We start from the raw sequence: 15,777 nt of genomic DNA, 5'->3' as shown, positions 1-15,777 counted from the left end.
TGGGTCTCAGACCCTGCTTGTAAGAGACATACCCAGTGGCCTCAAGTACTATCTGGTCTAGAGGTACATAGGTCCCCTTAACACCATAAAGCACCTCCTGATGAACCTGAATTACATCTGTAATTCAGAAGGGTCATCTGAAAGATCTCCACTGATGCAGGTTAGGACAGGGGAGCATTCACCGAGCCCCACCCATGCTTGTTATCTCAGAAAGAAACTAAAAATTAAGAACTTGGTGAAAATTCATAAAATTATGAATATCCTTTGTATGCTCTTTTCACTTTCTCCAGAAATATCTGGCAATAAAGGAGCGCTAACACTTGTAAGAAAAACTTTGTCTGGGAAAACCTAGACCGAGAAGGATGCCATCAATTCTTCTTGCTGACGGAATCCTAGGAGGCTCTTGTGGCTTTGCCTGGGGAACCACTGGGAAGCTAGGCTCCTGGGAGAATGGTCTCTGAATTGTCTTGTTCATTTAATAACAGAAAAACGTCTGTGGAGGCTGGCTGGCACATGGGAGGGGTGAACTGGGCTTTGCAAATATCAGACCTATCCACTTTGTTTATTATTTTTAAAGTTTATTTGAGCGAGAGTGTACATGTGAGTGGAGGAGGGGCAAGGAGAGGGAGAGAGGACCCCAAGAAGGCTCCACACTGTCAGTGCCCGCTATGGAACTCGAACCCATGAATCCGTGAAATCATGACCTGAGCCAAGTTCAAGAGTCAGATTGCTTAACTGACTGAGCCACCCAGGCACCCCAGACCTACCCACTTTATTTATTATTATTTTTTTAATGTTTTTTATTTATTTCCAGGAGAGAGAGAGAGACAGCATGAGCAGGGGAGGGTCAGAGAGAGAGGGAGTCACAGACTGAAACAGGCTCCAGGCTCTGAGCTGGCAGTCAGCACAGAGCCCAACGCGGGGCTCGAACCCACGAACCGCGAGATCATGACCTAAGCGAAAGTCGGACGCTTAACCGACTAAGCCACCCAGGCGCCCCCAGACCTACCCACTTTAAAGCTGTCCTTGGAAAACCTTCAACTGTGTAAGTCACAAGGCGTTTAGTTTTAGCAGACAAACAAATGAAACTGCAAGATGCTGACCGTGAAAATTTTATCTTTAACACACTTTTCAAAAAATATATATTCACATTAAGGAAACATAAATGTGATAATTTTATCAGCTACCTACACTGAGCTATAAGATTTTGAGAACCTTAAGGGGCAGGACCATAGTCCTGACCAAGTACACCCACTAAAGGTGATATTAATAATACACTTAAGCACTTTAGCTGGGCATTCTTGTCTGTTGTCTCATTTAACTTTCACAACGTCTCTGATAGGTATTATTCCTACTTTACAGATGACTAAAAGTTCAGAGAAGTTATGTGATTGCCCAAAGTCACACAGTTTCTATGTGATGAAACTGAGTTTCCACTCAGATTGCCTGGTTTTGGTATCTGTGTTCTTAACCCTGGCTATCTAACTTCCTGGGTGTTTAATGTGCTTAGTTATTCCTTGCGATGCAAATGACTGTGAAACAGTTAATAAGACAATACGAGTTTGCATAAATTATTACTAAAATAATAGTTTTATTGAGATATAATTCACATATCATAAAATTCATCCTTTCAAAGTATAGAGTTAAGTGTTTCTTAGTACATTCACAGAGTTCTACAACCATCAGGACTAATTTTAAAACCTTTTTATCACCCCGAAAAGAAACCATTAGTAGTCACTGCCTGTTGTCTCTGTGTCCCAGCCTCTGGCAACTGCTAATGTACTTTCAGTTTCTATGGGTTTGTCTATTCTGTACATTTCAAGTAAATGGAATCGTACAACGTAGGGATTTTTGTGTCTGGCTTCTTTAACTTACTTTGTGTCTTCAAGGCTCATCCATGTTGTAACATATATTAGTGCTTTGTTCCTTTTTATGGCTGACCTAACATTCCATTTTATGGATATACCAAATTTTGTTTATCCATTTATCAGTTGGAGGACATTTGGCTTATTTCCTTTTTCTTCTTTTTTGTCTGTTGTGAATCATGCTGTTATGAACATTTGTATACAGATTTTGTGTGAACAGATTTTCACATCTCTATAGGAGTGACATTGCTGGACAGTTTTTTTTTTTTAATGTTTGCTTATTTTTTTAGAGAGAGAGGGAGAGAAAACATGGGTAAGGGAGGGGCAGAGAGGGAGGGAGACATAGTCAGAAGCAGGCTCCGGGCTCTGAGCTGTCAGTATGGAGACCAATACAGGGCTTGGGCTCACAAAGTGTGAGATCATGACCTGAGCTGATGGGACGTCCACAGAGCCACCCAGGAGGCCCCGTGCTTGACATTTTGAGGAATTGCTAAAGTGTTTTCTAAACGAACTGCACCATTTTGCATTTCCACCCAACAGTTAATGAAGGTTTAGATTTCTCTGCTTTGTGGCCAATACTTGTTTGTTCTTTATAGCCATTCTAGTGAGTGTGAAGTGGTATGATGGTGGTTTTGATTTGCATTTTCCTAGCGACTGAGGTTAAGTATCTTTATGTGTGCTTATTGGCCATATATACATCTTTGAAGAAATGTCTATTCAAGTCCTATGCTCATTTAATTAGATTATTTGTCTTTTGATTGTTGTGTGTCAGTGAGGTTGAGGTTAGTGCATCGTTCATTTTTCTTTTTTTACTACTGTTTGGAAATCCTTTTAGTTAAGTCAAACATTTATTCAAACATCTACTAATCATTTATTGTGTTCTATACCTGCTGGAAATATAAAGTCCAATAAGACATGTCATGTCTCCTATGGATTATTGCAACAGCTGCCTATTTTCTTACTCCCCAGTCAGTCGTTTACCCTGCATCCCAAATGGTTTTTCTAAAAGTTAATTTGATCATGTCACTTATTTCCTTCAATGCTTTCTTTATTGACTATAAGACAAAACTCTAACTTTTAAGGATGGTTTTATAAAGCCTTCAAAATTTATTCTTCACCTATCTCTACAAGACTATCTTCCTTGTGTGTATCCTGTACCCCCAAATAGGATAACTTTAAGGTCTCCTACTTAAAGACACACTGAGTTTAGTAAGCAAGGAGGATAAGTGGGACCTGAGTCAGAAAACTAAATCAGGTCTCAGGTGAAAGGTAATTACTGGAGCTTTTCTTTTAACTCTGGATCCCGACCAAACAGGTGGATTTCCCCTAAGCCTGTGACCTGAGAAAGTTAAAGCAAGCTGTATTGTGTTATGTCCTTCCCTCTAATAAAATTTTTAAAAAATGTCCAGCCTCATTTCATTTTCACTGCTAAGTAATAAAGAAAGACCTGTGTGCTCATGCTTTGGTCACTGTTAAAGTGTACCAGGGCCTTTTAAGGACAGTGGTGGTAGTTGCAGTAATTAATGGGGTTCCTCTGAGTGAGGTGCAGCCCAGGAAGACATAAGCCATTGGTCAAGAGAAACATTCTCCCATGGGGAGACTTTACCTCCATCAACCTTTAGAGAAACTGAGTTTTAGTTTTAATACAGGCAGCCTTGGTTTACATAGATCTCCTACCAAATAGATCAGTCTCTTTTGGTTTAGGAGCAAGGAACTCATTACCTACCTCCCTGTCACGACTTTTACTGAAATTTATATCTGGTATATAAATTTGAAAGTATATTCAATAATTCCTTTTGAACTTAGGTATAAACTATATGATAAAATCTATATAAACATGTATGTATGTATATATAAACACATGTACACACACAACTCTCATGCACACATGGAAAGTGGAGACTGTAAAGTTCAAATAACAAATCTGAAGTGCTTATATCTGTTGCAGCGTAATAAACAAAAAACAAAATTCTATTGACTTAATCATTTTGTTTCAGCTTAATTGACATATAATTGACAAATAAAATTTAAGACAAAGGGTATAGTGTGATTTTATATACATATAAATTTTTAAAGGACTCCTCCCATCATTAGTTAATGTAGCATCACTTCATATATGATGTTCTTATACATGGTTATAATTCTTAAGTTCTACTCTCTTAGCAAATTTCAATTATATAATAGTGTTATCAGCTATAGTCATCATGTAAATAACCATTTTATGTAGTTCATCATTTTGTAGGTTGGGAAGTTAGGAAGACACCATGCAGGCAGTGTGCCTGCAATTCATTTGGCATCACTTGGGGTGATGGGCTGGCTGACCCTGCAAGATGCCTCTTTCCCTGGTATGTCTGGCACCTCACTACTCCTTGACCTTTTTCTCTCCATATTTTATTCTTTAGCCCTGTGCATGTGGCTTGGATTTTGCCCAGGATGGTGGTCTTAGGGTAGCTATGCCGCCTAAATGGCAATTAGTTTATAAGAGAGCAGGGCAATAGCTACCAGGCCTTTTAAAAGGTAGGCCTGGAACAGGCATTACAGCATCATTTACACCTTACTCTACGTTCACTGACCAGCAGAAACTCAACGGGAAGGGAAATAGACTCCCAGCTCTCAATGGGAGGAATAGAAAAGTAAACACAAAGATTTCCACCTCTTCTCCCACACTTGGAAATAATCAGTACTGTTCTGAGTCTTCAGTAGTTCACAAATGTATCGGTTACCTTGGATAAAGGTGAAGTGGCATTACACACATTGTGCGTTAACTTTTAACAACTTTTTTTTTATATTTAATGATCATGATAATCAAAATTATTTAAAGTTTTATTCCTTCTTTGATTTGTACATGTGTATTTTATGACCAACATTTTGAGTTGCAGGAAGCGTGAACTATGCTTTTATGACACATACCCGAGATCTTAGGAGCATTAAAAATAGTTTCTTAATGCCCAGGGTATCATTCTAGCTTACCTAATACCTTTGATTTACTAAAGTTGCAAAAGTTATGTTGGCTTCTTTTATGGAAATAACTTTAGCCACATGGTAAAGCATAGCTTGGTACAGGTGTTTTCAGATGTCTGGTCCACTGACATCTAAAAAATTCAACCCTGGGGTCACAGAGTGAAGAAGCAAAAAAGACATAATAAAAACCACATGTTAACCATTAATGTTCATTTACCAAATCCTACTTAAACTCTTGTACTCTCTAAGCTAATTTCATCCACTTGCCTTTTAATTATAGTCTCTTGCTCAGAGTTGCAAATATAATGGCTTTTTAATATATCATGTACTGTTCTGTGTCCAATGTAGGATGTAATCATGCAATTTATTCAGAGCTAGTGCATTAGGTAATTAAAACACAAGCACACACGGATTTCTGCACATGCATATTCCACGGAGAAGAATCTGACAAATCTGTTTTTGTATGTAATTCTTTTTTAGATAGGACAGAACTTCTGTGGCCACCAATACATGTTGTAGCCACAGTGAAATAAATCAAATATGACTATTTGGGAGATCTGTGTACCTACCAGGAATAAAAGAAACTAATTTAAAGTAGGAATGTAAGTGTCTTAACACATTTTTAATTAATCATAGTCTTGGTAGATAGAATTCTCAATGCAGGTTAGTGCTTCATTATCTAAGATGTTAGGAGGTGAACAGACCCTGTCTCCTGTCTCTTTTAGACAAAGACAGGAAAAAAAAGATGAGATTTAAGGTAATTATCAGTATTACTGAAAATGATCAAATATAACCATTTTAAAAACTCTTTCAAGAGTGATAATTACTTTTGGAGCATAAGAGGTGATATATGCATGGGTTATAAGCATTTACGTTTCTTTCAATGAACAAATACTACTTTAGTGAAGTTGTTCACCTTTATTTCATAGTAACCAGATTTTTATGTGAAGACAAGTAATTACCTGTTTTTGAATTATGTATGATTTTGAGAACTGTATAATTAGTTTTTAAAAAAGCATATCAAGCTGCATTTTTGCACATTTATTAATTCCATAATTTATTAAGTGCCAGCTATGACCTATGTGTTAGAGATACCAAGAAAGTACCTCAGGCTTTTCATTTATTTGTGGAAAGCCATTTTTCTGGTGTTACCTCCTGGCTATTAATGTTTGGCCACACACATACACACAAAGAGGATATAGGCCATGAATCCAAATACCATGCTAATGCCTCAAGACATCTGAAAATCTTGATGGATTTATTTCCTTTTCCAATTTTCTCCGGATATATGTTCACATATCTTGTGTTTATTTTTCTTAGAATACTAGTATAGAAAAGTATATGTACATTTCTTTTCCAAAACATTAAGATTTTTGATAACATATCCCCATTAACTAATGCCCTTTTCTGTTCCTTTTTCATTCACCTGCCTTCTTCCTCTTACATTCTTAGCAGTTTTAGGGATCTTCTTTGGAAAACACTGTGAACAGCTAGGAGGCTAGCCAAAGAGCGTCCTATTCCCAAGTCAGAATTTAAGACTTGAAATCCAGATATACAAACCCATTCTCAAGTTGGTATTTCTTGTACATTAAGCTTTCGGGTTGTAAATACTGATCTTTGAGAACCTTACCTCCAGAAAGAGTCATCTACAGAAGTAGACCAACATCTACAAACAGGAAGTCAATATTAATCCCTCTTGATGCTGAGTCCCAGGTCTCAAGAGCTTGCTCCCTAAACCCTGCCATTGACTTTATCTGGTCTTGACTGTTCTCTATTTAATCCTGCCTTTTTTGCTTAGCCTTTAGAGACGCTATGTCCTAATTCAACTCTGAGGTAGAAATTCGTAGAGAAGCAAATCAAACACATTAATGTCAAAGCAAAAACAAGACAGAAATGCTCCATCATCTTGATCAAATCAAATACCAAATTCCCATCCTAAATTCTATACTCAGGTGTTTGATCTAGAGGAAATTCCAAATTCATGAATGGATTATGTATTCAATACTCCTTTTGACTTAGACCCACATTTCTGTAGAAATGGTGGTATAAATGCCATACCATATCCAGGACAAGAGTTGAGTTTCCATAAAATCCCATAGTAACAATTTGCTCCTTCTAAGGCCAAAATCTAAGCCCTTCATTTTTTCTTTAATTGCTTTGGTATGGGATTTTACATTCTGGCATCTCTCAAATCAAAATTAATCTTAAAGTTTACCTGCTTAGTTTTTTTTTTTTTACTGTAAAGCTGTTAAATTTATGGTATATATTACCTACCATTACCAACAATGGGATCTTAAATCTTAACATCAAATGTAGTATAAGTATATATATAGATCTAAGTTTTTATAATTATTAATGTAAGGAAGAGAGATGTATTTCAGGTTTGATAGCTGCATTTTGTTCTGCCCATCATATTACTCCAGTTAGGGATTCAGTTAATCTCTATATTGAAACTGTAGTTTTATTTTTACCAGCCACCTCTGGACAAAACAGTTTCTCCCTTTATCCAGAGTATTTAACTACTTTCTCTGAATTTTCTTCCATAGCATATAAATTACCCCAGATTCTGTCCCATCTATTAAAACCAACAAACCTCCTCATACTCTGTGGCTTTCTTCTAGTTATGGTTCTGTTTCCTTTCCTTTACAGTCAGAGTTCCTTTAAGGATTTCTGCCCATGTTCTGCTGAATAGAGGTATCATGATTTACACAACTTGTTCCCTTTTAATGGGCATTTAAGATAGAAATTACAATCAGTATGCTTCACTCAACATCCTTGAACAAATATCTTTGCACATTAGTGCAAATATTTCTGTAGAATACAATTCCAGAAATGAAATTCTTGGGTCTAAGGAAATGCACATTATGGGTTGAACTGCTAAAAATTAGTTCAAAATCCTAACCTCAGTATCTCAGAATATGGCCTTATTTAGATATGGGGTCCTCACGGAGGTAATCAAGTTAAAATGAGCTTATTAGGATAGGTTCTAATCCAATGAGTGGTGTTTTTGTAAGAGGGAATCTAGACATAGACATGCACAGAGGGAAGAGATGTGGGTATAAAGGAAAACAACCATGTAAACATGAAGATGGCCATCTATAAGCCAAGGAGGGAAGCCAGGTATATCTTTCCTTCATGGTACTGAGAAGGAACTAATCCTTTCAACACCTTGATTTTGAATTTCTAGCCTCCAGAACTGTGATTTCTGCTATTTAAGTCACTCATTTGGTAGTACTGTTATAGCAGCCCTAGAAAACTTATAAAGCACACTTGCAAAAAAACCTCCAAAATAGCTGTGACAATTTATATCTTAACCAGGCATGGAGACAAGTAACTTTCTCCTCACCCCTCACCAGTACTTAAATATTAACCTTGGCAATGTTTTGTTAATTTCAAAGATAAATCGATCGTATCACTTTTCTTTCTTTTATTAAAATTTTTAAATGTTTGTTTATTTTGGAGAGATAGAGCATAAGCAGAGGAGGGGCAGAAAGGCAAAGAGACACCGAAGCTGAAGCAGGCTCCAGGCTCTGAGCTGTCAGCACAGAGCCCAACACACTTACAAGCCGTGAAATTGTGACCTGAGCTGAAGTCAGATGCTTAACAACTGAGCCACCCAGGTGCCCCTGGTATCTCTTTTCAACGCATACTTCTTTGATTTCTTTAAATCCAGATTTAGCAACTCTGGAGTTTTATTTCCTTTTAAAATATCTAAAATGGACTCAAATGAATTGGCACTATTGAATAAACATTCAACTCTAACTATATGATTTCAATACAGTTTCATACAATGATAAAAAAGGATAAAAATATGTAATTAACTTTGAAAAATGTTTACTCATTAACTTGACAATCTACAGCAAAATTTTCATTCTCTAGGATTATCACATGTAGCATGAAGTTTATTCCTAATAGGTGAAAGCTAAACAATTGGAAACTACACATTTTAAAAACGTTAATTTCATATTTATAGCATGTGAAAATAAGTCCCATATCCAGTAATCCAATTCATAACGTATTAAGGATTATGCTTTTGAAGTAAATTCATTACTGACCTTCCTGTTGGAAATTTAGAGTATTTAACGAATGCTCTAAAATGTTCTAAAATGGTATTATAAGTTACAGGAGCATTGTAGTAACATTAAAATTATATACATATACATATATATGTATATGTGTGTATATATATGTATATACACACACACACACACACACACACACACACCATGCAGGGTTGCAACTGGTTGAAAAAGTTCCTTCCTGGAGACAGTAATAAGGTACATTTGTCCCCAGATCACTATTTTGTTAATATGCTCATCCTATTTAAGGATTATTTACGTCTTCTCTTTCACTGATTTTTGTTGGTCTTTGCATGAGTTAAGATGTGAACTTTCAGGTTATTTGACTGGACAAACCTCTTGTGACAGCTTTCAAAGGGACACACAAAACGTTTCTCCCCAGTATGGATGCGTACGTGGGTTCGCAAATTGTAGTCCAGGGAAAAGCGTTTTCCGCACCCTTCAAAAGTGCACCGAAATGGCCTCTCTCCAGTGTGAACCAGAAAGTGTCTTTTTAGTTTTGCACCCTCGCTGAATGCTTTCCCACATTCTGCACATACATGATCTCGAGGAGCATGAACGAGGAGGTGCTTTCTCAGGGAAGCTCTATTCTTTAATTTTTTTGTGCATCCACTATGAGGACAAACAATTCTTTCTGGAGTGTCACATTTCTTATTTTTGGGGGACTTCTTTCTAGCAAATTCTGCGAACTGTTTAGGATCTGATACATGAGTGCCGGGTATTCCTTCAGGAGAGAGCTTCTTGCCTGTCACATACTCTGAATACTCAGGCTGTGAATTCTCTCCACCAGTCTGTTGAGAAAGTTCTTGTTTTGCCCCTTTTTGCCCAGATTTCAAGGATTTTTCCAGAAGCGAGCTTGCAGTAAGAACCTGTTGAGAAAGCTCTTGTTCTGATCCTTCTTCCAGGTAGGTAAGGGACTTCAGGGAGTCTTCTTCCAGGATGGGTTCAGAAAATTCACCTCTTATTATGCATTCTATGTAACAGTCAGAGAAGGAATCTTCTCCAACAACTAGATGGCTAGTTTCAAAGAATACACCATTGTCTTCTAAGTCCCATAGCATGTCAGGAGGTTCTTGCTGGGCTGGCCGTGGCTTGGATGGCTTTGGTTTATCCCCACTGAAGGCTCTTCTACCCAGGCGTTTCTCATCACAAGTCTTTGCCCTTTCCTTCACTTGCTGGTCCATATTGCCGTGCCTGCTGCTCCCTTGAAGGTTTGCACTGGGATATATCAGCTACTTCCAAAGTGAAAGTGATCTGAGTAAATGGTCTTCAGCCAACACCTGCTTTGAGATAGTAACCTTTAGATAAAATATATTCCAACTTTAGAACCACTGTCAGAAAATGACCTTAAAAAATGGCCTCTACATCACTTTTTAATAACGAAATGGCTACATTTGCTTATTCTCTGACAAACCCAAGAAAGTAAGAGAATGAGCTGTGACATAGGATGTATGGTACAGCTAGATCTTATGTGGGTATCCCCACAAATTATCTGCCCTTTCCAACTGACCACCTAATGTTTACTGGGCACTCACTATGTGCTAGCCCTACTCTACGCTGCTCATAGGTTGAGCTATATCAGTAAGTAGTCATACAAAAAGCCTATGCCTCAAGGAGTATACATTCTCGTGAACATGCAAAATAAGTATGTGTTACACATTAAAAGGTGAAGTGCTACAGAATGAGCAAGGGAGCTAGTAAAAAGTAATTCTCAATTTTGAGTAGGGAGCTCAGGCAGGCCTTGACGGAGATAGCAGTTGACTAAAAACTTGGAAGAAACTGAAGAAGCAAGATGTGCTTATTTTCTTGTATAATACTGTTGTGAAATTCAAATTAAATAATGCATCTAAAGTGCTTAGCACAGATCATGGCACAGAGCAAATGCTGAATGCTTATGTGAGCTAGTATTATTCACCTTTGTATTCATTCATTAAGTCTACGGTAGATCCTGCGATGTTCCAGATACTATTCTAGACCCAGGGTCGTATTTTTTTTCTTAACGTAATAGAGAGCTAGATTTAAGCTTTGTGGGCCCTTAGACATGTGGTCTATGTCAAAACTGTTCAACTCTGCATTTTGTCATATGGAAACAGTCATGGGTGGTACATAAAGGATGAACATGTGTTCCAACAAAACAAGCAGAAGCTGGATTTGGCCCATGTGTAGTTTTCTGTTTCTTCACAAGATGGAGATTCAGAGAATAAGACACATGAAATCCATGCATTCCCATCTCTTAGGAATACAAGCCAAAACAAAGGCATTGGGAGTTTAGCCTTGAATAATCTTCTGTCTTTTTCTTACAAATCTAAAAGTGAGGTGCCTGGGTAGCTTAGTCGGTTGAGCAAAATCTCCTGATTTTGGTTCAGGTCATGATCTCACGGTTCATGGGTTTGGGCCCCACATTGGGCTCTCTGCTGACAGCATAGAGCCTGCTTGGGATTTTGTCTCTCTCTCTGCTCTTCCCCACCTTTCTCACGTTCTCTCTCTCTCTCAAAAATAACTAAATAAGTAACTAAATTAAAAAAATCTACAAGCAACATTATAAAAGTTAAAGCATGAATGTGATATATTCTAAGAGCCTTTTGCTTGATGTTACAATTGTGTGCCTTATAGATCTCTTAATTTTATTGTCCTGATGTTCTGCTATAGGACAAAAATTAAATGCTTTTTAAAAAGGAGTACACGTGAAAGTAATGGACAGAAAACTAACAGCTGGAAAATATTTTTTAATAGCTACATTTAAAAATACCATCTCAAATCATACTGTTTACTTTCAGCAAACACACAGCATCAAAACATGTTTTTCAATTACTATTGGGAGAGTTTAAAATGTCTCCTTAAACATTTATATGTATAATTACATAATACATAAGTAATGTTTTGTGTAAATTACAGGTTTAAGATATAAATTATAGGGCTGCTGGATGGCTCAGTTGGTAAAGCATCCTACTTAGGCTTAGGTCGTGATCTCAGGGCTGGTGAGTTCAAGCCCTGTATTGGGCTCTGTGTAACAGCTCAGAGCCTGGAACCTTTGTTGGATTCTGGATCTCTGTCTCTCTCTTCCTCTCTCAAAATAAATAAACATTAAAAAAATTTTATTATAAAGTATAAGTAAAATAAAGTCTATCTTTGTATACAATATATAAATGTTTTATATATAAATTGCAAAGGGAATTTCTTAAACATTTGTATATATATAATATATAAATAAACATATTTCTATGTAATGTATATGCAAATTTTTAAGAAACTTAAAATATTCTTTCTTTAGCAATTGAAAAGCACAGCTATTTAAAAATCTTTTCAAGGGGCACTTGGATGGCTCAGTCAGTTAAGCGTCCAACTTTGGCTTAGGTCATGATCTTGCGGTCCGTGAGTTCGAGCCCTGCATGGCATTCTGTGCTGGCAGCTCAGAGCCTGGAGCCTGTTTCAGATTCTGCGTCTCCCCCTCTCTCTGTCCCTCCCTCCACTCATGCTCTGTCTCTCTGTCTCAAAAATTAAAAAAACAAAAACAAAACCAAAAAACTATAAAAAAAACTTTTCAAACTATATATATGTAAAATGGTAAATGGTACAAGTGTTATTATTTATTCTTTCTTTTAGAAAGGTCAAAGAAACCAGGAGACCATATTCAGGAAAACTGGCGTAACAAAATCTTGTTCTCTTTACTGAAAGTTATTCTTGATTCTTTTCTTTATCATATTAATGAATATAACATCTTTGGGCAAAATCACTAGCAATCAGTCTAAAGTTTGAGTAGGACAATACAAAACTCCCCTCCCCCATTTAGGCCATTTAATTAAAATACATGCAATTTGATTTGATTCCAGCTTTTCTCTCCCAAGTTTATCTCTTGCTTTTTTCAGCTCCCCTGTTTGTTTTTCAGCCATAATAAACTCTACCTCCAATAAAGCGGCACACTCTTCCCTCATAAGAAAACCCACCCTCACTCCTCCTTCCCTTACTAGTGTGCACACACACTCACACAAGCTTATTTCTCATTCATATTTCTGATCTCTGCTTAAACATCACTTCCTCAAACAAGTTTCCCTTGATTCTTAGGCTGTTAGATTCCCAGGCTCAGTGTTTCCGTAACTTCCTCTTTTACACTCATCAGTCTCTGGTACTGATTACCTTAAGGTCTGTCTTACCTACTAGACTGTAAGGTCTATGAGGGCAAAGTCCTCTTCTGCTTTATTCACGTCCAGGGTTTAGAACATTCGTCTGATGAAATGAATTGATAAATATGCATTAATAAACATACTGTTGATATTGGTTTAACAAATCTATAAAATTGATTTACTACAAAATTATTTGGAACCTTCAAAATACTTAATTTAGAAGTTTCACAAAGTTGGTTATCAATGATGCCAAAATGTTACCTAGAAAGATATCTGAGACTGGGATTGAAAGAGAGAAGTATTTTCTTTATGCATTTATCAAAGCCAAAATGTAGCCCTTACTTTTCCAAGCTAGATTTTTATTTGACAGATCCTACCATTTCTTATACAAAATTTAAGCTTGTGAGTGATGTATAAAACTGAAATAGTAACTTTAACTACTTGGAAAATGTACTGGGTAAACATGGTATTTAGACAGAATCTGGATATTAAATTAACGGTATGACAGTACTATAATTTTATATTTCTCAAACTGGGATAGAAGTACTGCCAAGAGTGCATCATTTACTTATTCAGTCATTTGACAAATATTTAGTATCAAACATTGTTCTAGGTGTTGACCCTAGAACAGCAAAAACAAACAAACAAAAAAACCCAAAAAAACCCAAAGTTCCTGGTTTTCATGGAGCTTTTATCTGTGTGAGATAAAAATGTAAGTAAACAAAATGGTTTCAGGTTGAGAAAAATGCTATGAAGTAAAAGCAATTAGAGTATGAGAAGGAAAGGAAATGGGGGAGGCCATCTTAAGAAAGAATGTCTGGAACAGCCTCCAAGTAGGGAGTTGAGATCTGAAAAAGAAAAGTATCAGCCCGTGGGAAGAGACGGGAAGAGAGTGTTCTTTCCAGGTTCTTTGTGCTCCAGCGGGGAGCACAAAGGGATTTGCATGCTGGAGGACAAAGGAAGCCATGTTTATTACAGACTGTGGCTGGCACAGACCGGCCCGACCTGAGATAAGGTGGGGGGCCTTGCAGAATCTTGTGAGCCAGGCAGCCATTTCCATTTCTTTCACAAACCCATGGCAACCGTTGCAGGGTTTCTTTCAAACCAGGAAATAGCGTGCTCTGGCTGGGGTTAGAAAGGTATGTAGAGAATAGACTTCGGGAGGCAAGGGTGAGAGCAGAAAAGTCCATTAGGCTCTTTGGCAATCCAGAAAGAGTGCTGGTGTTGGTAGTGGAGATGAAGTGGCGGGAGAGAGGGAAAACAGAGATAGAACCTTCTAAACTTTCTCGAGGACTGGATAATAGGAGTAAGGCAAACAGGGAAATCAATAATGACTAAGCGGTCCTAGGTGTTTTGCGGGGGTAACTGGGCAGATGGTAATGACACTTTCAGAGATAATCGGAGGAGGGAAGAAATGGAAGACAGGTATTACTCTCTTGATTTAATAAAGTGAACATTCTAATATAAACATTTTAATATAAGACATATCTAGCCATTTGTTGCAGTGAAATATAATATTTACATGAATTTCTCAAACAAAATTTAAAAAATGCAACTTCAAGGAAATTTCAACCAGCCATCTACTTTCATGAAAGTATATTTGTTTTCCTCCTTTATCTGTGTTAAAAGTTTGAGGCCGGTGGCCCAAGGCAGCTATAGTCAGCACAGTCTACACACTAGAAGTCTCCTGGCCAGGGACCATTCCCCTCTGGTTCTAGGATGATAAATCACCTCCCGTCCCTGGCTCTCCATACCTTTTGAACAGGACCCACGTTAAAAATACATTCTAAGTGGTGAACTCACTACCACACACCTTCCCCCATATCTGAAAAAAAGGCAAAGTTCCACGAAGCAAGACTTACCCATGCACTCTGTGATATTTCCTATTCCATTTCCTTCCAAAAGAAAGACCAAGAAGAAACTGTTACTGGCGCCCCCAGACAGTAGCTGAAATCATCCCTGCCTCACGCTCAGCCTATTAGACTCGCCCTCTTTTTGATGGACATATTCAAATTAGGCTACACCTACATTTCAACCCGACTTTGCTTGGGCTAGAGTTTCCTAGGAAAGGCTCTACCAAACCTGTAAAGGTAAGGAGATCATGTAGCAGGGCAGTGGCGGCGGGTGTGACTCTGCTCCGCCCAGGTCAGGGTTGGCCGCCTAGGCCTGATCCCCAGCGCTCACCTTTAGCCGAGACTCTGCCCTGCAGGGGTGACTCCTCCCCCGGCGCCTCAGTCCACATTCCTTCACCACGTGGGCGAACATTTTTGAATTCCAGGCTCCTAGTCTTAGCTTGTAGTAGGCACCCAGTGTTTGTTTAACAAATCAACTTAGGTATAATGATATTTAAGCAGTTATTTTTCAATGAAATGAAAATTCAGCGTAGAGGCACTTTTACCTCCTGGAAATAGAGGTTTCCCCAAACGCACACCACACCTTGCTCTACGCTCTCTTACCCATCCCCAACCCCCAGTCCCCACCCCACTCTATCTCCAGCCTCAGAATTACTGCTTTTTTTCTTTTTCAGGCATTAATGTGACCGTTCATATCCCTAAAGGTAACACAACTCACTTTGAAAGGCGCGGTCAGTCAGCGCTCGCCATTGGCTATGGTCTAGTGAAGTTTAGTAGTTCATGTAAGCACGCAGACCATTAAAACAAAAACCCAAGTCAGTGTTTAAAAACCTCTTCAATTTTACTTGAAGCTTGTCTGCAATTCACATATGTGTCTGGGAGCAGTTCTCCACGCTAT

General features: G+C 37.9%; 1 protein-coding gene across 3 annotated transcripts; it reads right to left on the bottom strand.

Annotated features, from left to right (window-relative positions):
• Positions 1–8,643: 8,643 nt before the first annotated feature.
• Positions 8,644–15,077, bottom strand: ZFP42 (ZFP42 zinc finger protein). 3 transcript variants are annotated; one of them, XM_077775052.1, is made up of 3 exons: positions 14,889–15,077; positions 13,057–13,129; positions 8,644–10,203 (listed from the first exon to the last, which is right to left on the bottom strand). In XM_077775052.1, exon 3 carries the CDS (start codon positions 10,087–10,089, stop codon positions 9,175–9,177), a length of 915 nt encoding a protein of 304 aa, XP_077631178.1. In that variant the 5' UTR covers positions 10,090–10,203; positions 13,057–13,129; positions 14,889–15,077; the 3' UTR covers positions 8,644–9,174. The 3 variants fall into 3 exon arrangements, with proteins under 3 accessions (XP_077631178.1, XP_077631175.1, XP_077631176.1); XM_077775049.1 differs by having other exon boundaries at positions 8,644–10,188; XM_077775050.1 differs by having other exon boundaries at positions 8,644–10,185.
• Positions 15,078–15,777: the final 700 nt, after the last annotated feature.

Source organism: Crocuta crocuta, unplaced genomic scaffold (assembly GCF_008692635.1).
Source record: "Crocuta crocuta isolate KB4526 unplaced genomic scaffold, BGI_CrCroc_1.0 scaffold734, whole genome shotgun sequence".
NCBI classification, from domain to species: domain Eukaryota; kingdom Metazoa; phylum Chordata; class Mammalia; order Carnivora; family Hyaenidae; genus Crocuta; species Crocuta crocuta.
Note: the sequence above shows the minus strand (reverse complement) of the source record. Positions and strands in the feature narration are given on the sequence as shown.

Bases quoted from the DNA above. Each gene is read 5' to 3' on its own strand.
- ZFP42 (XM_077775052.1), bottom strand. From the start codon at position 10,089: ATGGACCAGCAAGTGAAGGAAAGGGCAAAGACTTGTGATGAGAAACGC.